Here is a 24,824-nt window from a genome sequence, read left to right as displayed (position 1 = left end):
TCCTTGGGTGCGGTGCGGATCCCCAGCAAAACCCACGGCAGAGCGTCCACCCAGTCGGGATCATTGAGCCGTGCCTTCTGGGCATCCTTGAATTCTTTTCTTTACAATTTTAAATGTTTCAATGTAAGGATTCTTTTGTCTTGTTAAGTTTTCAAGCATTGTAACAATTTCCCTTTTAATACCAGCATTTCGCAATGTACCCATTCGCAATTCACTGCTGTCTTTTTTTTTTATTACAACAAAATTTATTAAATTATTAAAAATAATATTTACACTACAATAAAACAAGCCAGAACCCACCACCATAATACAATACAAACATGTATCCATAATAAACTACTATACAACTATGATACAATCCTTATTGAGGATACATTCAACACCCTGCGGAGCCCAGCGATCCCGGAACTCCCTCAGGGTGCCCACAGACAGGGCGTATTCCCTTTCTAATCTCACCCGGGCACGGACGTAACCCCGGAAAAGGGGCAGGCAGCTGGCTCGGGTAGAGCCCTCCGCCGCCTGGCGCCGTGACTCGCGGATGGCCAGCTTGGCCAGGCCCAGGAGCAACCCAACCAGGACATCTTCAGCCCTACCCTCTCCCCTACCCACAGGGTGTCCAAAGATGAGGATGGTGGGTGAAACATGCAGCCAGAAGGCAAGGAGCAGCCCCTTCACTGCTGTCTTGGGGGTCCATGAAATAGATCTGCAAGAATTGATTTTGCTGTCAAGAATTGAGTGGGTCAGGCATCAAATAATCAAGGTAATGATGAATCTGGCCTTGATTGATCACTGAAGGATTCCATCCGGGTGGCATCACTTCCTTGGTACCGAATTACGTCATTTGAAAGAGACAGTTGTATTGTCTAATATTCTTTCTGAACTCGTTTGCTTGTGGTGTGTCATAAGTATACAATCTCATTTCATCAGGTAGTGCCCGCAGAGGAGCAAAGTTTACCTGACCCTTCATGCAGCAAAAGTTGGCGGTTTCTCCAGAGAAACGGTATGCTCGACACTGAGGGCAAACCTTGGTCATTACACCAACATCAGGAGAAAGATTTCTCCTTGCGAGTTGTACATTTCGTCTTGTTGTACCTCTGGTCCGCTGTGCAGCCAGTCTTCTAGTTTTTTCATCTCCCATCTATTCATGCCATCTTTGTTGCATTCTTTCTTGGTGATCCTTGAGACGCTAACTTCTTCTTTGTGGCGTCTCTTCATCCCTTCTACGTTGGGTTCTTTCTCGTTGATCCTTGAGATGTGCAGTCTTTTTGGTTGCGCCTCCTCATCCTTTCTTTTTTGCGTTCTTCCTCGTTGATCCATTGAGCTCTCTCTTGTTGCGTCTCTTGTTCCCTTCTGCTTCTTGATGCTTCTCTGTGTCCCTTTGCATTATTTCTTGACCATCCTGCAGCTGTTTTTCTCCCTCTTCTTGGCATGTTAAACAAAGCAGGCAAAACACAATTTCCGTTGTTAACTAAGTGGGACCTGTCTGGTCCCTCACACAGTAGGTCTGGTCCATCAACACACAATCTCTAGTAGGAGGGGATGGGGTCAGGAGGTTCTTTGGGGTTGGGTGGGCTTGATGCAGGAAGATTGAATGTTGGGAAGTCCAGGGGAGGGGTCACAGCTTAAGGATAAGGGGGAAATGTAAAACCGAGGTGAGTGGAACTTTTTTGGGGGTAGAGAGGGGTTGAATCTGGGAACTCTCTGCCACAGGGGGTTGTGAGGGGATTGGCTAGTGTGGAGGGGGTAGGGGTGTGGGCTAGGGGGCTCAGGGGGTGGAGAGGGCAGGGGGGCTTGGGGGAGCCATGATCATATTGTGCGGTGCAGGATAGCGGATAGAGCTACTCCTGAGAATTTCTATGTTTCTATGAGCCAGGGATGGGGAGGGAGGTGGGGATATCAAGGGGGAGGGGGGAAGGTGCCAGCGAGGGGGCACTAGAGCTGGCGGTGCGATGTGGACTCACAGCAGGCACTGGTCACTGGTCGATCTCCTCTGCTGGGATCAGAATCTCCGCTTTCCGTTTGGCGACATTTCTGACTGCGCAACACTGCGCCGTGCCGCTTACGGTCCCACCGAAAATTGTGTCAGGTTGGAGACCTCCGTCGGCCATCCTCAGCTCCAGTAAAGACACGATGGCGCAGGAAGGGGCGGACCATCCCGGGGAGTGACAGGAGAAAAGACCAATCCACGTGGCGCTGACTGGCAGGAGAGGAGATTGATCTGTGCACTTGCAGTTTTTAAGACTTTAAAACCTCACTAACTCTTACAATCTTCCACCGATTAGAACCAAACTTGGTGCACTTGCAGCACAGGAGAACGTCGAGTGAGCTGGCAAAAAATCGTAGTGCTGGCGCGTACCATTTTTGCGCAAATAGAAAGACCTTGCAAAATGGAAGATAACAAGATCAGTTTTGGATGGATGGATGGGAGCAGGTACTGTTGTGGTTTACCAGACTCAAATTAAAGATAAGATGACACAGACACGGAGAATTCTTCAAGAAGACGAGAAGCCTTTAATTTGCACAAATCTGGGCCTGAATCATTCAGAGATAGTACAGCTCGGCCACTCTCCAAATGTTCTCTGATCCATAATTTCAAGCAGCATTTTATTATAATTTCAGTTCTTAACTTTGGCTGCTTAGCATGCATGTTTCTACTAACTTTAACCTCTCACTATCCTTGCCCTTTATCTCCAATCTCTGAGTTACCATGATGTTCTAACTGAATCAAAATAAACTAAACAATAACATGTTTTTGGGCCTTGACTTCTGATCACATAAAAATAGCTGACATCTGCGAGCTTTACTAAATGTTTTTAAACATATTGGTTATATGTCTACACACAAAGATGCAAATGGTGCAGAAAGTAAAGGTGAGAAGTAACCGTTTTAATCTTCTATATTACTTCTATATTGTCTTCTATATAGTACATGGATAGGAAAGGTTAAGAGTGAAATGGATGAAATGCAGGCAAATTGTACAAGCATTGATGGGTCATCTTTCTCCTCATGGACAAGTTGGGGGCTTGTTTTCGGCATCAACATTTCCCAATCTATCATCATATAAATCATGGATTGCTTTTTAGTTTTTCTTACAATGCAAGCCATGCATTTTAGTTTATATTATAGATACAGTGCGGAAATAAGCCCTTCGGCCCACCGGGTCCGTGCTGACCAGCGATCCCCACACATTAACACCAACCTGGGGATCATGACAGAAGCCTCCTCGTGGCGAGCCCCAGAAACGATGACACGATTCACTCTGTGACACTTCGGGCGATCAACTCTGTCAACATGTTGGACGATGACAGATGCCAACAACGAGCTACACGTCTTACACACGAGCGAACAAACTCCATCCTACCTCCACTAGGGACAATTTTTACATTTTACCAAGCCAATTAACCTACAAACCTGTGCGTCTTTGGAGTGTGGGGGGAAACGGAAGAGCTCGGAGAAACCCACGCAGGTCACAGGGAAAACGTACAAACTCCATACAGACAGCACCAGTAGTCGGGAAAGGAAAACACCAGTCAAACCCGGATCTCCGGCGCTGCATTTGCTGTAAGGCAGCAACTCTACCGCTGCGCCACCATGACCATCTTTGATTGCCCACTTTGCTAGCAGGTATGGCTTAAAAATATATAACTACGTACAACTTTCTAATGCACCAACTGCAACTGCAACAAAAGGTGATCGTTGGTAATTTGGTAATGAAGAGAAATGTGTGAAGAGGTGTTGCGTGAGATTAAAACCAGGAAGAAAATATTATTTAATTAAACAAATTAGAAAACCAATCGAATAATATTTATTGACTGAATTACAAAACAATATATGAAAAGGTTATTGACTAATAACATATCAAACTTGTAAGTCATTGTTAAAAGGATAGGAGCAGTTCAATCAGTGTAACCAGTTAATAATGTATAAAAGCAAAAATAGAGAAAAAATAAATAAAGCTTTTTAAATAGTAATGGACAGCTAAGACAAATGCCTGCAATTCCTCCACAATGTAACAGAGCGGATAGGAATGGAGGTCCTGGAATTAGTCTTTTAAGGACAAAATATAACATGTAATTAATGGGAACAGCCTAGAATTAAAATAGAGAGGTAGGCAGATTAACACATGACCAGGAAAACATATATATATGAGGCATTGATTCCACTTTTGTTCGATATGCAGGTTGCACTTCAACAGATCTTTGTCTATGAGGGGACATTGACTAATATGGTTTTGGGAGGGTAAAACTAAAGTGACAGTGAGGTGGTCAATTGTTGATGATGTGAGAGGAACAGGATGCATAATGGTAATGGCTGATTACTCTGTGTGCAATGTAGCAGATTGTTGGGGTGAGTAGTCACCATGAAATTATGAGAATTGCAACAAAAAAAACTCATTAAAATACATGCGTATGAATGCATGAAGTATGGCAATAAATTGGGCAAACTAGCCACACAGATCTATGATGTAGTGGTAATAACTAAAACCTGGTTCTAAAGGGGCAGACATTCACTATTCTGAAATTCAAAGTCCTCAGAAAATATTGATAAGGGGGAAATAGAGTGACATTAATGCTGGATATTGTAAAGCTGTAAAGAGAGAATGTACTTGAGGAATAATGACAACATCCATTTGGTTAAATACAACAGAAGATATTCTAAATGCTGCAAGATGGCGATAGAGTAATGGAAGACCACAGCTGCAGGAAAATTACATAAATGTCCAAGAATTGTAGATTTTGGGGGATTCGGTTAACTAATATTGATTGGAATAATATTAGAATAAAGGGCAAAGGGGAGAAGTCCTGAAATGTAAACCACCTTGACCTTGAGCTGAAGGGTCTGTTTCCATGCTGTATGACTTATTAACCCCAACATGTTTCTAACTCAATGATTGGAGGTAGATGCAAAATGCTGGAGTAAATTAGCGGGACAGCCAGCATCTCCAGAGAGAAGGAATGGGTGACAGTCCCAATGATTGGAGGTATTGTTTTGGATAATGTTTGTATCACTGGGAAAATACATCAGATCATTAGTATTAGATTAGTAATGGAGAGCGGCATGAGGAACAAATTAAATGTTCAGGAAACTATACCATAACTGTACTAAGCATTCTCAAGCCACAGTTCCAGTCACCACTCTGCAATGTGGTAGCATTGGAGAGATTACAGAGGAGATTCTCAGAGGATGAGTAAGCTGGGTAACCATGCTGAAATATTAGGCAGGCTCAGGAATAAGGAAAGCTGAGAGGGAACAATCTGGATATATTTCTTGCGAAAGGACTGCATCGGATGAAAAAGGAGGCTTTTATTTCTGTAGTAAAGAGGTGAATAACTACTGAGCATAGATTAAGGTGTTTGGTGGGTCACCACATTTGATCAGCTATGGGTGTGTCACGATTAAGCAGTGAGAGCTGAGCAGTGTAAATGGTTGGATGGGTTGAACAGCCTATTCAGTCCACAAATCTCTATCATTCTGTACAACTGTACTGATCTTCGCATGTAATGGTAAAGAGTAAGCTAAAGATGTGAGGCAAAATCGGAACAATCTTCAGCTTGGCTCTTATCGAGTTCAGTTTTGGGTGAATGTTTAAGGGGTCTGAAGAATGTCGTTAGGAAAGATTTGTAAAGATAATGTCAGAGATCAGAGACTTTAGTATCTCTGATAGAATGGCCTAAAATTCCATATAATCTAGTGTAACTTGTGAAGGTTACTTAACCTATTCTGTATTTTGTAATTCAAAAACTAAACATCAGTGTTCAGATGTGCAGGCTCATTTTTGGAGAGTGGTCACATGTAGAATCATCATTTTTGGCAATAATAATCTGTCCCAATTCAATTAATTGCTTCAAATAATCAGCAACTCTAAATCTTTAAATGATAAAGTGTTAAAGGTTGAGGAAGGAGGTTAAAGATGATTAAAGACAAATTTGTAAGGTGATGGGGCAAGATCTTGACACAAAATACATACACAAGGTTTTTATCTGAATCTGTAATGTATTATTAGACCCATTTCTTATCTAATATTAGATCCAACTTCATCAAATTCAATCGCAGTAATTCTTACTCTTTAAGCAATGTCTTGATGAAGCTGATGAAGCAATTTAATAGAAAGATCCCGAGATGTGGGACTTCTGTTTTACAGATAAACTGAAGAAGCTGGGATTGTTATTTCTGAAGGTCTTCAGAGTCACGGGGATTTTGATAAGAGTAAATAATAATGGCAAAGGTCCTAATTTAAGATAATCATTAAAAAAGTGGTCTTCCTTTCTTTACTTGACCATTTTGTGATCTGGGATGTGTTGCCTGAAAGACTGGTGGAAGAAGATTCAAGAGTAACTTTTAAGAGGGAACTGGATAAATATATGCAGGACATTGGAGAGAGAGAGCAGAGGGGTCAATTATTTTGCAGACGCAAAGAGTCACCGGAGATACTACCAGATGAATGGGCTTTGTCTGTGCCTGAAGATTCAGTGTCTTCCAAGTTGAACTGGCTCATGGAAGATTGTGGTTCCTGCAGTAGAGCCATACTAGCGTTACAAGCTGCTTCATCCTGAAGTCCATATTGAGGTATCCAGTAATAGAACATTTGGAGCCCGTGAGCAAGCTCAGCCAGGTAGACATGTCCATCGATCCAATAGGGACTGACATCTGTCTGCTTTGGCATCAGACGCCCAACTTTTAAAAGATTCGCAAACTCCTAAAAATGTAAATGACAAGTCATAGTCATAGAGTGAAACAGCGTGGAAACTGGCCTTTCGGCCCAAGTTGCCCATATCGGCTAACATGTCCCAGCTACACTAGTCCCACCTGCCTGCATCCATATCCCTCCAAACCTGTCCTATCCATGGACATGTCTAACTTTATCTTAAATGCTGGAGTAGTCCCACCCTCCTCTGGCAGCTTGTTTCATACACCCATCACCCTTTGTGTGAAAAAAATTACCCCTCAGATTCCAGTTAAATCTTTTCCCCTTCTCCTTAAACTTATGTCCTCTGGTCAGAGATTCACCTACTCTGGGCAAGAGACTACCTGTGCACCTACCTGATCTCTTCCTCTCATGATTTTATAGACCCCTATAAGATCATCCCTCATCCTCCTGTGCTCCAAGGCATATAATCTCACCTTACTCACCTCTCCCTAAAGCTCAGACACTCTAGTCCTGGCAACATCCTCATAAATTTTCTCTATACCCTTTCCAGCTTGACTTCATTTTTCCTATCACATGGTGCCCAGAACTGAACACAATACTCTAAATGCGACAACCAACATCTTATACAACTGCAACATGACCTCCCAACTTCTATGCTCAATATTCTGGCTGATGTGCCAAAAGTCTTGTTGACCACCTACGACTCTACCTTCAAGGAACCATGCACCTGCACTCCTAGATCCCTCTGCTCTACATCACTCCCCAGAGGCCTACCATTCACTGTGTAGGTCCTGCGCATGTTAGACTCCCCAAAATGCAACACCTCACATTTCTCTGTATTAAATTCCATCAACCATTCCTCAGCCCACCTGGCCAATCAATTAATCTATACCATTTTTCACAACCATCTTCATTATCTGCAAGACCACCCACTTTTGTATCATCAGCAAACGTGCTAATCTTGCCATGTATGTTCTCATCCAAATGATTGATATAGATGACAAACAGTAACAGGCCCAGCACCGAACCTTGAGGCACACCACTAGTCACTGGTCTCTAGTCCGAGAAGCAGCCTTCCACCATCATCCTCTGCTTCCTTTCTTGAAGCCAATTTTCTATCCATTCAGCTAACTCACCTTGGATCCCATGCAATCTAACCTTTCAGAGCAGCCTATCATGCGCAACTGTGTTGAATACTTTGCAGAAGTTCATATATACGCCATCTACAGCTCTCCCCCATCAACCTTTTTGGTCATGTCTTCAAAAAACTCAATTTGTACGGCACAACCTCTCACATACAATACCATGCTGACTATCCTTAATCAACCCTTGTCCATCTAAATGCCTGTGTATCTTATCCCTTAGAATACTCTCCAGTCATTTTCCAATTACAGATGTGAAGCTCATTGGCCTATAGTTCCCAGCATTATCCCTACAGCCCTTCTTCAATAGAGGCACAACGATTGCCGCCCTCCAGCCTTACGGCGTCTCTCCTGTTTGTAAAGACAACTCGTAAAATTTCAACCATGGCTCCCGCAATTTAGCTTAGTTTCGAGACACTACATGGAAACAGGCCCTTCGGCCCGCACCAACCAGCGATCTCTGCACATTAACACTATTCTACAAACTAGGGACAATTTTAACATTTATACCAAGCCAATTAACCTACAAACCTGTATGTCTTTAGAGTGTGGGAGGAAACCAAAGTTCTCGGAGAAAACCCACGCACAACGTACAAACTCCATATAGACATCACCCGTAGTCAGGATCGAACCCGGGTTTCTGGTGCTGTAAGCGTTGTTAGGTAGCAACTCTATCGCTGTGCCACTGTGCCACTCTAGAATTTCATCTCTAGTTTCCCATAATATCCTCAGATAATCTTATCAGGCCCTGGAGATTTGTCTACCTTCATACATAACAGGACCTTCAGCACCTCTTCAACTGGAACATTGACTCCTCTGACACTTCCATTGACTGCCCCAAGTTCCTCCATCCTACTATCTGTCTCATCAGTAAATACAGAGGAGAAATACTCCTTGAGGACCTTGCCCATCTCCTGTGGCTCCACACAGGTGACCACTTTGATTCCAGAGGGGTCCCACTCTCTCTCTGGTTATCCTTTCCCCCTTAATGTATTTGTAAAATCTCTTGGGATTGCCAAGTGACGTGTTAAAAGATAATGATTACAGAATCTCTGTTCAGCTTATGCCATTTTATTTTCAGGAATTTCTTTCCTATTTCCCCTCATCCTCTGGAAACTCATCATTCATGAAACATACCCCCTAACCCTTCTCTAATTCGACTAGTGATTCTCATGACACACTCACCTGTTGGAGGAGGGGTTATAGAAAGGCAGAAGGAATGGACACTCAAAATACCTGGTGAAATAAATCCCCATCCATATTGCGTGGTAAGGAAAGGTTGTCAACCAAGCCTGGCAGCTGAGATCTGGCTATGCTTAGTTTAGTTTATTGTCACGTGTACCGAGGTACAGTGAAAAGCTTTTATTGCAGGCGAACAAATAGTGCTCACCATGCTGATGGTTGGCGAGAGATAAGTGAGTGGTAACTTTCTGCTTGCATTGCAAGGAATTTCCATCCACGTTTGATGGACAGAGCTTTCCCAGATTGAGGGCAGGAGATCCACGCATAATGAGGGAAGGAGAATCTTCCAAGCCTATTGAAGGTGATTGGTCCACGTTCCTATACTGCACTGGGAGGTAGATCTCTTGGTGATTTAGTGAGGCAACATGCTATCGCTTAAAGGTTGGCTGAGAACCCCTAATAGAGCCCTCAGCTATCTTAGGGTTCATAGGACAAAAATCTCTTCTCAGCCTAGATTTTGATTTATACTCATATAAAGTCACCATACCCTGCTCTCCAGCGCTTCACTACACAAAACGTGTTCAAAGGGTAGATTGTTTAGTTTACATCAGAATCTTGCAACATTCTTGAAGACTCATAACGAAACCAACTAAGAGAGTATTAGTTCAAGTATTTAGTGTGAAGAAGGGTCGCGACCCGAAATGTCACCCATTCCTTCTCTCCAGAGATGCTGCCTGACCCGCTGAGTTACTCCAGCGTTCTGTACCTACCTTTAGTTAAAGTAATATTTACCTAATACCCCCAATTCCCCTCAGCCTATGCTGGAGAGAATTTCTGTTCACTGAGTTATTTTTATTACAAGTGTATTTAGGGAAATCAAGCTTCAGAAGGTATTATAAGGTCATATGGAATAGGAGTAGAATTAGGCCATTCGGCCCATCAAGTCTACTCTGCCATTCAATCATGGCTGATCTCTCTCTCGCTCCTAATCCCATTCTCCTGCCTTCTCCCCATAACCCCTGACACCTGTACTAATCAAGAATCTATCTACCTCTTAAAAAATATCCACTGACTTGGCCTCCACAGCCTTCTGTGGCAAAGATTATGTGGAGTCAAATGGCACCACATGTAGAGGGGCTGAATGCACTCCTCTCGCTTTCACCAGTAGCATTCAATACAACAGAACACAACTACAAATTCTGCTCAAAGAGGCAATTATATATTTGTCTTACAATGCAGGCTTCTTCATCGAATTCATTGCCCCAGATGTAGACATTGCTTAAGGAATTGTTGGACTTCAATATATTTGCGAATGCCACCAAACCAACACCAGTGATGCTATTACGGGTCACAGATAACCTGGTAAGAAACATTTACATTAATTCCATTAAATAGATTTCAATATTTGATGTATAACTACATTTTTGATTTGAGAAACCTTCATATTAATGGGTGATAGCAATTCATTTAGCCAAATCCTGTGGTGGACACCCATTAAGACATACTCCTTAAAGACAGAATTGCGTTTTTCTGATCTGCTTCAGAGAAACCTGGAATATATCCAACGCATTGATACTAAAATGTTGCAAGATATTTCTCTGTCTCTCACTGTTCCCACAAGGCTGTGACCCATGACCTCCTATGCAAGAACAACAATATTTCAATACTCAGCCCCTTATTGGTCATTCAGCCAATTTACACAAGAAGTTTAGGGACAATGTATAAAACCTTCAGCCCACTTTCCCGACACTTGTTCGGTGCCGTGCGGAGGAATAGTTCATCTTGAGGCTTTGTCTCGAGAGGCTTTGGAGAGTAGCTGAAGAGAGAGGAGCGGAGCTGCAAGATGCAGAACAACAGCAAGTAGGAAGTTTCACAAAAATCTTTTGTGAGATACGCAATTTGCAGGATCACGCGATGTGCTGCAGCTGCATGATGTGGGAGCTGGTGGACACCATGGTCAATCCTGGTGACCACATCTGCATCAAATACTAGTTGATTGAAGAACTAAGACAATAGACAATAGGTTCACGAGTAGGTCATTTGACCCTTCAAACCAGCACCGCCATTCAATGTGATCATGGCTTACCATCCCCAATCAGTACCCCGTTCCTGCCTTCCCCCCATATCCCCTGACTCCACAATTTTTAAGAACCTTATCTAGATCTCTCTTAAGCATCCAGAGAATCTGCCTCCACCGCCCTCTGAGGCAGAGAATTCCACAGACTCACCATTCTCTGTGAGAAAAAGTGTTTCCTCGTCTCCGTTCTAAATGGCTTACTCCTTATTCTTAAACTGTGGCCCCTAGTTCTGGACTCCCCCAACATCGGGAACATGTTTCCTGCCTCTAGCGTGTCCAAGCCCATAACAATCTTATATGTTTCAATGAGAATTGCCTCTCATCCTTCTAAACTCCAGAGTGTACAAGCCCAGCTGCTCCATTCTCTCAGCATATGACAGTCCCGCCATCCTAGGAATTAACCTCGTATACCTACGCTGCACTCCCTCAATAGCAAGAATATCAAATTAGGGGACCAAAACTGCACACAATACTCCAGGTGTGGTTTCATTAGGGCTCTGTACAACTGCAGAAGGATCTCTTTGCTCCTATATTCGATTCCTCTTGTTATAAAGGCCAACATGCCATTCGCTTTCTTCACTGCCTGCTGTACCTGCATGCTTGCTTTCATAGACTGATGTACAAGGACCCACAGGTGGTTGGGAAGGTTTTAAAGTCCATTATAAAGGATGAGGTTGCAGAGTACTTGAAAGTTCATGATAAAATAGGCAGAAGTCAGCATGGATTTGTGAAGGGGATGTCTTGTTTGACAAATTTGCTGGAATTCTTTGAATAAGTAAATAGCAGGACAGACAAAGGAGAGTCAGTAGATGTTGTTTACTTCAGGGCCTGTCCCACTTGGGCGTCATTTGCATGTCATGGCACGTGGTGGCGTAGGCAGTTTCTAAATGGGATGGAATCAATTTCACATTTACACACTATGGAGATGAAATAGTTTACCCAGACATTTTTTGGAAAGGTGAAGTTTAACAGTGGAAAGCCCCTTTTTCTCGTTCTTGCAAATTTATGATACTACAGTGCCCTCCATAATGTTTGGGACAAAGACCCATCAGTGAATTAATTGCCTCTGTACTCCACAATTTGAAATTTGTAATAGAAAAAATCACATGTGGCTAAAGTGCACATTGTCAGATTTTAATAAAGGCCATTTTTATACATTTTGGTTTCACCATGTAGAAATTACAGCTTGGTAAACTGTAACCTGGCCATCCTATTTCTGCAGCTAACCATTGGTTTGCATCTTGCAGTGTAGCCTCTGTATTTCTGTTCATGAAGTCTTCTGCGGACAGTGGTGATTGACAAATCCACACCTGACTCCCGAAGAGTGTTTCTGATCTGTCGGACAGGTTTGGGGATTTTTCTTTATTATAGAGAGAATTCTTCTGTGATCAGCTGTGGAGGTCTTTCTTGGCCTGCCAGTCCCTTTACGATTAGTAAGCTCACGAGTGCTCTCTTTCTTCTTAATGATGTTCCAAACATTTTATTTTGGTAAGCTTAAGGTTTGGCTGATGTCTCCAACAGTTTTATTCTTGTTTCTCAGTCTCATAATGGCTTCTTTGACTTTCATTTGCACAACTTTGATCCTTGTGATGATAAACAGCAATAAAAGTTTCCAATGATGGAAAGACTGGAGGAAAGGCTAGGTGCTGAGAACACTCTTATACCTGCATTAAAGAGGCAATGAAACACATCTGAGCAGATATAAACACCTGTGAAGCCATGTGTCCCAAACATTATGGTGCCCTGAAATGGGGGAACTATGTATAAATACAGCTGTAATTTCTACATGATGAAACCAAAATGTATGAAAATGGCCTTTAATAAAATCGGACAATGGGCACTTTAACCACATGTGATTTTTTTCTATTACAAATCTCAAATTATGGAGTACAGAGGCAAATAAATAGATGATAGATCTTTATCCCAAACATTACGGAGAGCACAATAGATATTGGATGTATTAAACTGGAATTCTGGCAAACTCACCCTTGCAGTTGGTCATTCAGGTAACGAAGGGCATCGCTAATGTACACTAGCCCATCATCGCCAATTCTGTTTGCTGACAAATCCAGGATCTTTAGGGGAGTGTTGTGTTTCAGCAGCTCAGCCAAATATTTTGCTCCATCACAGGATATCTGGTTACTGTAGGAACAAATTAAATGACTTTTTTCACAACATCAGAAATTAATATTCAACCTAAATACTGAGCAAATCAACTATGCAACTTCTGATACTGAAACCCTCACAGTACTAGCGACCTGGATTCAATCCTGACCTCTGGAGTTGTGTCTGTAGAGACAACATGTTCTCTCTGTGAACATGTGGCTTGTCAAGAGTATTTTATTGTCGTATATCCCAGATAGAACAATAAAATTCTTACTTGCAGAAGCACAACAGAATATGTAAACATAGTACACTGTAAACAATATAATAAATGAGAAAAAAAGTCACACACACACACACACACACACACACACACACACACACACACACACACACACACACACACACACACACACACACACACACACACACACACACACACACACACGAAATGCATACGTTTCCATAAACGATATAAGCATTAATAACAATAATAGTCTATGTAGTTCCGAGATTATTGGAGGTTGTCGTGTTTAATGACTCTGGTAGAAGCTGCTCGTGAACCTGGATGTTACAGTTTTCAGGCTCCTGCGCCTTCCCAATGGCAGGGGTGAAATGACTGTTGGCCAGGGTGGTGTGAGTCTCTGATTATGCTGGCTACCTTTTTGTGGCAGTGACTCCATTGGATATTTCTCAGTTTCTCCCACATTCAGAAAAGGTAAAGGTTTGTAGGTTAGTTGGCCGCTGTAAATTGTCCTGGCGGCATGTCGGGAGGAACTGACAGAATCTGTCCCAAGGAAAGTTTGTGGGGTATTCTGAGAGCCAACAAAGGCTCAGTGTGCGAAAATAATAGCCTTTTTTTGACAACGTGACCAAAGATGTATGTATGGACTTCAGCAAAGGACTTGACAAGGTTCCACATGCTGGGCTCTAGAAGGTTAGATCGCATGTGATCCAAGGAGAGATAGCTGAAGGGATAGAAAATTGGCTTCATGGAAGGAAGCAGAGTGTGATTGTGGAAGGTTGCTTCTTGTTCTGGAGACCTGTGACTAGTGGTGTGCCTCAAGGTTCGGTGCTCGGCCAGACATTGTTTGTCATCTATATCAATGATTTGGATGAGAACGTACGTGGCAAGATCAGCAAGTTTACAGATGATACAAAAGTGCGTGGTTTTGCAAATAGTGAACATGGTTGTGAAAAATTGCAGTAGGATCTTGATCGATTGGCCAGGTGGGCTGAGGAACGGTTGATGGAATTTTACACAGAGAAATGTGAAGTTTTGCATTTTGGGAAGTCTAACATGGGTAGGACCTACACAGTGATTGAATGGTAGAGCTCTGGGGAGTGTTGCAGAGAAGAGGGATCTAGGGGTACAACTGCATGGTTGCATGAAGGTCGAGTCGCAGGTAGATTAGGTGGTCAAATAGGCTTTTGGCATATTGCCCTTCATCAGTCAGAGTGTTGTAAAGACGTTGGGAGGACACCTCAACAAGTTGGGAGAAATACAAGACATTCGTGAGGCTTTTTTTTGAGTATTGTATTCAGTTCTGGGCACCATGTTATTGTTAAGATGTTGTCAAGCTAGAAAGGGTGCAGAGAAGATTTATGAGGATGTTGCCAGGACTAGAGGGTCTCAGCTGTAGGGAGAGGTTGGGATTCTATTCCTTGGAGCGCAGGAGACTGAGGGATGATCTTGTCGAGGTGTATAAAATTATGAGGGAGAGATCGGGTAGATGCATAGAGTCTCTTGCCCAGAGTAGGTGAATCAAGGACCAGAGGACATACAGTGCATTCAGAAATTAATCAGACCCCTTCACTTTTTCACATTTTGTTACGTTGTAGCCTTATGTTAAAATGGATTAAATCAATTTTTTTTATCATCAATCTACACACAATACCCCAGAATGAAGAAGTGAAAACAGGTGTTCAGAAATGTTTGCAGTAATTAAAAATAAATAACTGAAATATCACATTTACGAAAGTATTCAGACCCTTTCCTATGACACTCAAAGCTGAGTTTAGGTTCATCCTGTTTCCACTGATTATCCTTGAGATGTTTCTACAACTTGATTGGAGTCCACCAGTGGTAAATTAAATTGATTGGACATAATTTGGAAAGGCACACACCTGTCTATATAAGGTTCCTCAGTTGACAGTGCATAAACCGAGCCAAGAAGATGAGGGAATTGTCCATAGACCGAGACAAGATTGTGTCGAGACACAGATCTGGGGAAGGGTATAGAATAATTTCTGCAGCATTGCAGGTCACGAAGATACAGTGGCCTCCATCATTCTTAAATGGAAGAACTGGAACCACCAGAACTCTTCATAGAGCTGGCCGCCCGGCCAAACTGAGCAATCGTGGGAGAAGGGCTTTGGTCAGGGAGGTGACCAAGAACCCGATGGTCACTTTGACAGAGCTCCAGAGTTACTCTGTGGAGATGGGAGAACCTTCCAGAAGGACAACTATATCTGAAGCACTACACCAATCAGGCCTTTATTGTAGAGTGGCCAGACGGAAGCCACTCCTCAGTAAAAGGCACATGACAGCCCGCTTGGAGTTTGCCAAAGGGCATGAGAAACAAGATTCTCTGGTCTGATGAAACCAAGATTGAAATCTGGCCTGAATGCCAAGCGTCACGTCTGGAGGAAACCAGGCACCTGGCCAATACCGTACCTACGGTGAAGCATGGTGGTGGCAGCAACATGCTGTGGGGATGTTTTTCATTGGCAGGAACTGGGAGAATAGTCAGGATCGAGGGATAGATGAACAGAGCAAAGTACAGAGAGATCCTTGATGAAAACCTGCTCCAGAGCGTTCTGGACCTCAGACTGGGGCAGAGGTTCACCTTCCAACAGGACAACGACCCTAAGCACACAGCCAAGACAACGCAGGAGTGACAAGTCTGTGAATGTCCTTGGGTGGCCCAACCAGAGCCCGGAATTGAACCCGATCCCCTGGCTCCGCTATCTTTAAGAGCCCTATCAAGCTCTCTCTTGAAAGTATCCAGAGAACCGGCCTCCACCGCCCACTGAGGCAAAGAATTTCACACTCACAACTCTCTGTGTGGAAAAAGTGTTTCCTCATCTCCGTTCTAAATGCCTTACCCCTTATTCTTAAACTGGCCCCTGGTTCTGGACTCCCCGAATGCCGGGAACATGTTTCCTGCCTCTAGCGTGTCCAAACCCTTAATAATCTTATATGTTATACCTTGCTGCTTCCGTTGTATGAAGTCCTCTGCCAATGCTGGCAAGAAGGAGTTGTACCGCAGGACATGAGGGATGCCACGATCATTTACCCTCTACAAGAACAAGGGCGAGGGAAGCGACTGCAACAACTACAGAGGCATCTCCCTCCTCAACATCGTCGGCAAGGTCTTTGCTCGGGTCATCTTGACCCTGCTGCAGAAGCTGGCAGAACGTGTCTACCTAGAGTCACAGTGTGTTTCCGAGCTGGAAGGTCAACAGTAGACATGGTCTTCTCCATTCGCCAGCTCCAGGAGAAGTGCAGAGAACACGGATGCCTCTGTATGTTGCTTTCATTGACCTCACCATGGCGTTTGACCTCGTCAGCAGAGATGGCCTATTTAAGGCCTTGCCACAGATCGGCTGCCCACCAAAACTGGAGAGCATGATAGAATCCTTCCTCATCAACACGAAAGACTGAAGAAGGTCCATCTGTCTCCTCAGATCCTGGTGAACTTCTACCGCTGCACCATCGAGAGCATCCTTACCAACTGCATCACAGTATGGTATGGCAACTGCTCTGTCTCCGACCGGAAGGCACTGCAGAGGGTGGTGAAAATTGCCCAACGCATCACCGGTTCCACGCTCCCCTCCATTGAGTCTGTCCAAAGCAAGCGCTGTCTGCGGAGGGCGCTCAGCATCGCCAAGGACTGCTCTCACCCCAACCATGGACTGTTTACCCTCCTACCATCCGGGAGGCGCTACAGGTCTCTCCGTTGCCGAACCAGCAGGTCGAGGAACAGCTTCTTTCCGGCGGCTGTCACTCTACTAAACAACGTACCTCGGTGACTGCCAATCACCCCCCCCCCCCCACCCCCGGACACTTATTATTTATTTTTTATTCAAATCGTTTGCAATGTCGCTCTTCAAGGGAGATGCTAAATGCATTTCGTTGTCTCTGTACTGTACACTGACAATGACAATTAAAATTGAATCTGAATCTGAATCTGAAGGGGACGGTGCAGTTCAGTGGCAGCTTCTCGGAGCCCTTCGACATCCGCAGTGGCGTCAAACAAGGCTGTGTCCTCGCTCCCACACTCTTTGGGATTTTCTTCGCTCTGCTCCTGAAACATGCCTTCGGCACCGCAACTGAGGGGATCTACCTGGGTACTAGATCAGATGGCAGGCTCTTCAACCTCACCTGCCTCAGAGCAAAGACACAGGTACATGACGCTGTTTGCCAACGACGCTGCAGTTGTGTCCCATGCCCAGCAGGAACTACAGTCACTGATGGACCGCTTCTATCAAGCATGCAAGGACTTCGGGCTGACCATCAGCCTGAAGAAGATGAACATCTTGGGGCAGGATATAGAGGCACCGCCTGTCATCACCATCGACGACTATGAACTCGATGCCGTCCATCAGTTCACGTACCTCGGCTCCACCATCACCGACAACCTCTCCTTGGACACAGAGATTGATAAGAGGATCGGGAAGGCAGCTTCAACTCTCGCTCACCTCACAACTCGAGTGTGGACCAACCCAAAGCTGATGGTGAAGGCAGTCTACAACGCCTGTGTCAACAGCACGCTGCTGTACGGCAGTGAGATGTGGATTATATATGCCAGGCAGGAGAGAAGACTCAACACCTTCCACTTGAGATGCATCCAACGTATCTTGGGCATATCCTGGCAAGACAGAGTGTCCAACGCCGAGATCCTGCCTCGCGCTGGCCTTCCCTGCATGTATACTCGACTCAGGCAGCGCAGACTGCGGTGGCTGGGCCATGTCCACTGCATGGAGGATGGCCATATTCCAAAAGACATCCTCTATGGAGAGGTGACATCTGGCCAGAGAGCCATCGGTCGCCCCCAGCTACATTACAAGGATGTCCGCAAGAGTGATATGAAGGCGCTCAACATCGATGTAGAGTCCTGGGACAGCCTTGCAGCCGACCGCACGAGGTGGAGAGGTACCCTGAAGCAACATCTCAAAACAGGGTAAGAGAAACTGGTGAACGCAGCGGCAGACAAGCGGGCACGTAGAAAGGAGCGCAGCAACTTCAACAAGTTAGATAGAGCTCTGGGGGCTAGTGGAAACAAGGGGTATGGGGAGAAGGCAGGCATGGGTTATTGACTGGGGACGATCAGCCATGATCACAATGAATGGCGGTGCTGGTTCGAAGGGCCGAATGGCCTCCTCTTGCACCTATTTTCTATGTTTCTAAACCAGAGACCACACACAAATGTGACCTTTGCCACAGAGACGGACACTCCTGCATTGTTCCCTTCAGCCACAAGCGACGCTGCTCCAGCAGAGGCTTGGAGCAAGCAGCCAACAGCTAGGATGCATGACCCATGGTCAGTCAGGACCGAGGTGGGCCTACTTCAGTAAGATCCCCTCTCATCCGTCTAAATTCCAAAGTATACAAGCCTAGCCGCTCCATTCTCTCAGCCTTTGACAGTCTCGCCATCCCGTGAATTAACCTTGTGAACCTACGTTGCACTCCCTCAATAGCAAGAATGTCCTTCCTCAAATTAGGGGACTTTCACAACTGCACACAATACTCCAGGTGTGGAATCACTAGGGACCTATAGTGACCTCTTTGCGCATATACTCAACTCCTCTTGTTATGAAGGCCAACATGTTATTCGCTTTCTTCATTGCCTGGTGTACCTTCGCCTTCACTGCTTCTCCCCATAACCCCTGACACGTGTACTAATCAACCCGTACTATGGGACTATCTCAACGTTTAAGAAACAAAGAGGAACATGGATAGGACAGGTTTGGAGGGATATGGGCCAAACACAGACGGGTGCGACTAGTGTAGCATGGACATATTGGCCGGTGCAGGTAAGTTGTGCCGAAGGGCCTGTCTCCACACTGTATGACGCTAGACTCTATGTCATAAAGAAATATGGGAAAATGAAGATGTAAGTTTGAATAAGTATCTTTGAAAGAAAAGAAGTGCAGAGGTTTAGCATGGCATTTTCAAAGCTCAGGACCAGGCAGATGCCAGAAATCTAAAATCAAATCAACAACCATTGGAAATACTGATCAGGTCAGAAAATAGTCGTGGAAAGAGAACATGGTTAACATTTTTAGTCTTTTTAAAGAGGTGGTTTGGCATGTTATTTACAGTCATGTTATTATAGTCATAGAGTGATACAGTGTGCAAACAGGCCCTACGGCCCAACTTGCCCACACTGGCCAACATGTCCCAACTACACAAGTCCCACCTGTCTGCGTTTCATACATATGCCTCCAAACCTGTCCTATCCATGTACCTGTCTAACTGTGTCTTAAATATTGGGATAATCCCTGCCTCAATTATCTCCTCTGGCAGCTTGTTCCATACATCCACCAGCCTTTGTGTGAAAAAGCTACCCCTCAGATTCCTATTAAATCTTTTCCCCTTCACTTTAAACCTATGTACTCTGGTCCTCGATTCGCCTACTCTGGGCAAGAGACTCTGCATCTACCCGATCTATTCCTCTCATGAAGTTATACACCTCAACACTATCACCCCTCTTCTTCCCCTGGCATCAGTCTGAAGAAGGGTCTTGACCCGAAACGTCGCCCATTCCTTCTCTCCAGATATGCTGCTTCACCTACTGAGTTGCTCCAGCATTTTGTGTCTACCTTCACCCCTCTTCTTCCCAGCCTACTCAACCTCTTCCTTTAGCTCAGACTCTCTGGCCCTGGCAACATCCTCATGAATCTTCTGTGTACCCTTTCCAGCTTGATAACATCCAGGCACATGCCATGAGTAATTACTTGGGGTAGGCAGTCAGTCGGCTTTTAATAAATCTTGAAAACCGCACATGCACAGATTGTTCTCCTCTCCATTAGGCAGTCAGTCGACCTTTACAAAGGCATTTGCTTTAAAGGCCTTATCTCTTAATAAAGTATTTAAAAACATATAGCTCAAAGAAATTTACTTGCATTATTTGTACACAAACTCCATTCTTCTCTCGTTGTTTCTTAATATATTCTTAAGATTATGACAATCCATGTTTGTAAAAACGCACTAAGAAATTTGCGTTGCGCATTCGCAGTACGATGCTGCGCGGCACATGCACGCAGTCCACGATGCAAAGGCAGAATTTCAGCTGCCTTTCTAGACCGTTGTCATTGAAGGCATGAAGCAGCATCAACAGCACGTGAGTTGCACATAGTTTTGCGTGTTACATGTACTGCGGATGTAAGGCATGGGAGAATAATGCCTACATAAGAGATCGATCTCGGAGGTAGGCATAATTCTCCCGGGCCTTTACTATTTATATTTAATAATTACCATTTTATAATTTTAGTCAGGGTAGGCACTGCCTACATTGCCTACCCTGATGGCACGTGCCTGATAACATCTTTCCTATAACATGGTTGCCTGACAGAACACAATACTTTAAATGCGGCTTCAGCAACGCCTTATACAACTGCAACATGACATCACAATTTGTATTATAGTTAATGAAGCCTGACACTGACAACAACCTTCTCATGCATGGACTGAGAATGTTTAGCTATGAACTGGAACATAAGTAGTTCTTCATCCATCCCTTTCTGCCACCATACTGTAGTAGATCACTGAAATGTATAACAAGGGAAACAGCCCCGCTGCACAACATGTTCAAGAAGGAACTGCAGATGCTGGAAACTCGAAGGTACACAAAAATGCTGGAGAAACTCAGCGGGTGCAGCAGCATCTATGGAGAGAAGGAAATAGGCAACATTTCGGGCCGAAACCCTTCTTCAGAAACCTTTCTTCGGCCCGAAACATTGCCTATTTCCTTCTCTCCATAGATGCTGCTGCACCCGCTGAGTTTCTCCAGCATTTTTGTGTACCCGCTGCACAACATGCCTGGTTTGGACTGAAAATGTAAAAGTATGTCTATTACCAGCGAAGATCGAGGTATCGCAGAGTCTTGTTTTTAACCAGTTGTTCACAAAGTTGCTGGACACCAAAATCTTTCATTTCAAATCTTTCTAAGTGCAGCTCCTGCAGGGATTGGTTCACGTGCAGCATGTCAGCCATGTGCACAGTCATCTCTTCCTAAAATCAAACAATACAAGGGAGTAAAAGTCGAGCAAAGAAGATGCTCCAGCCCAATGGATGCAGCTGCCGTGAATTGCTCTCATAAAGTAATGGGAGAAAATGCAGTTCAACATCAATAAAAATGATCAGAAGGGCTAGGGCTGTTCATCAATGTGCCCCATTGCTACATTGCTCCAGAACATTAGATGTACGGGATTAACTGTGACTTGGTCGTATGGGTTCAGAACTGGCACTGATGCACAGAGGGCTGTGATGAAAGGACAGTGTTCAGGTTGGTCAATGACCAGTAAAGTTATAGAGTCATAGAGTGATACAGTGTGGAAACAGGCCCTTCAGCCCAACTTGCCCACACCGTCCAACATGTCCCAGTTACAGTAGTGCCACCTGCCCGTGTTTGGTCCATATCCCTCCAAACCTGTCCTATCCATGTACCTGTCTAGCTGTTTCTTAAATATTGAGATCATCCCTGCCTCAACTACCTCCTCCAACAGCTTATTCCATACACCCACCACCCTTTGTGTGAAAATGTTAGTCCTCAGATTCCTAAGATCTTTTACGCTTCATCTTAAACCTATGTCCTCTGGTCCTCGATTCACCTACTCTGGGCAAGAGACTCTGTGCATCAACCCGATTTATTCTATCATGATATTATACACTTCAATAAGATCACCCCTCATCCTCTTGTGCTTCAAGGAATGGAGTCCCAGCCTACTCAACCCTCTCCCTGTAGCTCACACCCTCTAGTCCTAGCATCTTCCTTGTGAATCTTCTCTGTACCCTTCCATCTTGACAACATATTTTCTATAACATGGTGCCCAGAACTGAACGCAATACTCTAAATGCGGTCTCACCAACGTCTTGTACAACTGGAACATGACCTCCCAACTGCTATACTGAATACTCCGACTGATGAAGGACAATGTGTCAAACCTTATTAACCACCCTGTCAACCTGTGACTCCACCTTCAGTTCCACAGGAATCTATGCTGGGACCTCTGCTGTTTGCGATATATATAAATGATTTGGACGTAACCGTAGACAGGTTGGTTAGTAAGTTTGCAGACACCAAGATTGTTGGGCTTGCGGACTGTGAGGAGGTTGTCAAGCTATACAGCGGTATGTAGATCAGCTGCAGAAATGGGTGGTGAAAATGGCAGATGGAGTTTAATCCGAGCAAGTGTGAGGTCAATCATAAGGGGAAAATATACAATTAATGTCATGACGCTTGACACAATTGAAGTACAGAGGGATCTTGGGGTCCAAGACCATAGCTCACTGAAAGTGGCAAGTAGCTAGAGTAAAAAAGGCATATGGTATGCTTGCCTTCATAGGTCGGGCTATTGAGTGTAAGAGTCATGGAGTCGTGAAGCAGCTTTATAGGACATTGCTTTGGCTGCAATTGAAGTACTATATTATGTACATTACTTACAGCGGCTTTTGAAAGGGTGCAGAAGAGGTTTAGCAGAATGTTTACTGGATTAGGGCGTATTAGCTACTGGTGGAGGGTGGACAGGCTTGCATTGTTTTCTGTGGAATGCGGAGGTTACGGGGAGACCAGATAAAAGAATTATGAGAGGCATAGATAGGGTAGACAGTCAGAACTGTATTCCTATGATGGAAAAATCAAATACTAGAGGGCATTTAAGGTGAGGGGGGCTAAGTTTAAAGGAGATGTTCAAGGCAAGATTGTTTACACAGTGGGTGCCTGGAACATGCTGCCAGGATTGAAGCAGATACGATAATGGTATTGAAGAGGCTTTTTGATAGTCATGTGAATATGCAGGATATGGAAGGATTTTGATTATGTTTGGTACAATGCCCTCCATAATGTTTAGGACAAAGACCCATCATCTATTTATTTGCCTCTGTACTCCACAATTTGAGATATGTAATAGAAATAGTTACATGTGGTTAAAGTGTACATTATCAGATTTTATTGAAGCCCATTTTTATACATTTTGGTTTCACCATGTAGAAATTACAGCAGTGTGTATACATAGTCCCCCATTTCAGGGCACCAAAATGTTTGGGATACATGGCTTCACAGGTGTTTGTAATTGCTCAAGTGTGTTTAATTGCCCCCTTAATGCAGGTATAAGAGAGCTCTCAGCACCAAGTCTTTCCCCCGGTCTTTCCATCACCTTTGGAAACGTTTATTGCTGTTTATCAACATGAGGACCAAAGTTGTGCCAATGAAAGTCAAAGAAGCCATTATGAGACTGAGAAACAAAATTAAAACTGTTAGAGACATCAGCCAAACCTTAGGCTTACCAAAAAGAACTGTTTGGAACATCATTAAGAAGAAAGAGAGCACTGGTGAGCTTACTAATCGCAAAGGGACTGGCAGGCCAAGGAAGACATTTGCAGCTGATGACAGACGATTTCCCTCTATAATGAAGGGAAATCCCAAAACACCTGTCCAACAGATCAGAAACACTCTGTCTGCTGAGGACTTCGTGAACAGAAATCCAGAGGCTGCACTGCAAGATGCAAACCACTGGTTAGCCACAAAAATAGGCTGGCCTGGTTACAGTTTACCAAGAAATACTTAAAAGAGCAACCACAGTTCTGGAAAAAGGTCTTGTGGACAGATGAGACAAAGATTAACATATATCAGAATGATGGCAAGAGCAAAGTATGGAGGAGAGAAGGAACTGCCCAAGATCCAAAGCATACCACCTCATCTGTGAAACACAGTGGTGGGGGTGTTATGGCCTCGGCATGTATGGCTGCTGAAGGTGCTGGCTCACTTATCTTCATTGATGATACAACTGCTGATGGTGGTAGTATAATGAATTCTGCAGTGGATAGACACATCCTATCTGCTCAAGTTCAAACAAATTGCCTCAAAACTCATTGGCCAGTGGTTCATTCTACAGCAAGACAACGATCCCAAATAAACTGCTGAAGCAAAAAAGGAGATTTTCAAAGCTAAAATAATGGACAATTCTTGAGTGGCCATCACCCAATCTGAGGCCAATTGAGCATGCCTTTTATATGCCGAAGAGAAAACTGAAGGGGGCTAGCTCCCAAAACAAGCATAAACTAAAGATGGCTGCAATACAGGCCTGGCAGAGCAGACACCCAGCAAGCGATCCATGAATCACAGACTTCACATAGACATTGCATGCAAAGGATATGCAACAAAACACATTTGATTTTTTTTCTGTTACAAATCTCAAATTGTGGAGTACAGAGGCAAATAAATAAATGATGGGTCTTTGTCTCAAACATTATGGAGGGCACTGTAGATAAGTGATGGTCTTGGCCACATGTTCAATGATTCTTTATTATCGCATGTGAAGGTGCAGTGAAATTCATTTTTTGCATGCAGTTTGGTAAATTATTAGTATACATAGGCACAATCCCAGATTAAATATAGAGTGTCAAGAAATAGCCCATATAGAAGAGTCGCCAGGTTTGGCCCAT

General features: G+C 44.0%; 1 protein-coding gene across 1 annotated transcript in view; it reads right to left on the bottom strand.

Moving 5' to 3' along the window:
* Window positions 1–5,007: 5,007 nt before the first annotated feature.
* The window catches only part of lrrc34 (leucine rich repeat containing 34), a 49,261-nt gene continuing 29,444 nt past the window's right edge, over window positions 5,008–24,824 (bottom strand). The window contains exons 8-11 of the mRNA XM_055645350.1: window positions 21,238–21,392; window positions 13,037–13,192; window positions 10,206–10,332; window positions 5,008–6,697 (exon numbers count right to left, since the gene is read on the bottom strand). Coding sequence (XP_055501325.1) covers window positions 6,395–6,697; window positions 10,206–10,332; window positions 13,037–13,192; window positions 21,238–21,392 — 741 coding nt within the window. The 3' untranslated portion in view covers window positions 5,008–6,394. The remainder of the gene's footprint in view (window positions 6,698–10,205; window positions 10,333–13,036; window positions 13,193–21,237; window positions 21,393–24,824) is intronic.

Source organism: Leucoraja erinacea, chromosome 14 (assembly GCF_028641065.1).
Source record: "Leucoraja erinacea ecotype New England chromosome 14, Leri_hhj_1, whole genome shotgun sequence".
NCBI classification, from domain to species: Eukaryota; Metazoa; Chordata; class Chondrichthyes; order Rajiformes; family Rajidae; genus Leucoraja; species Leucoraja erinaceus.
Note: the sequence above shows the minus strand (reverse complement) of the source record. Positions and strands in the feature narration are given on the sequence as shown.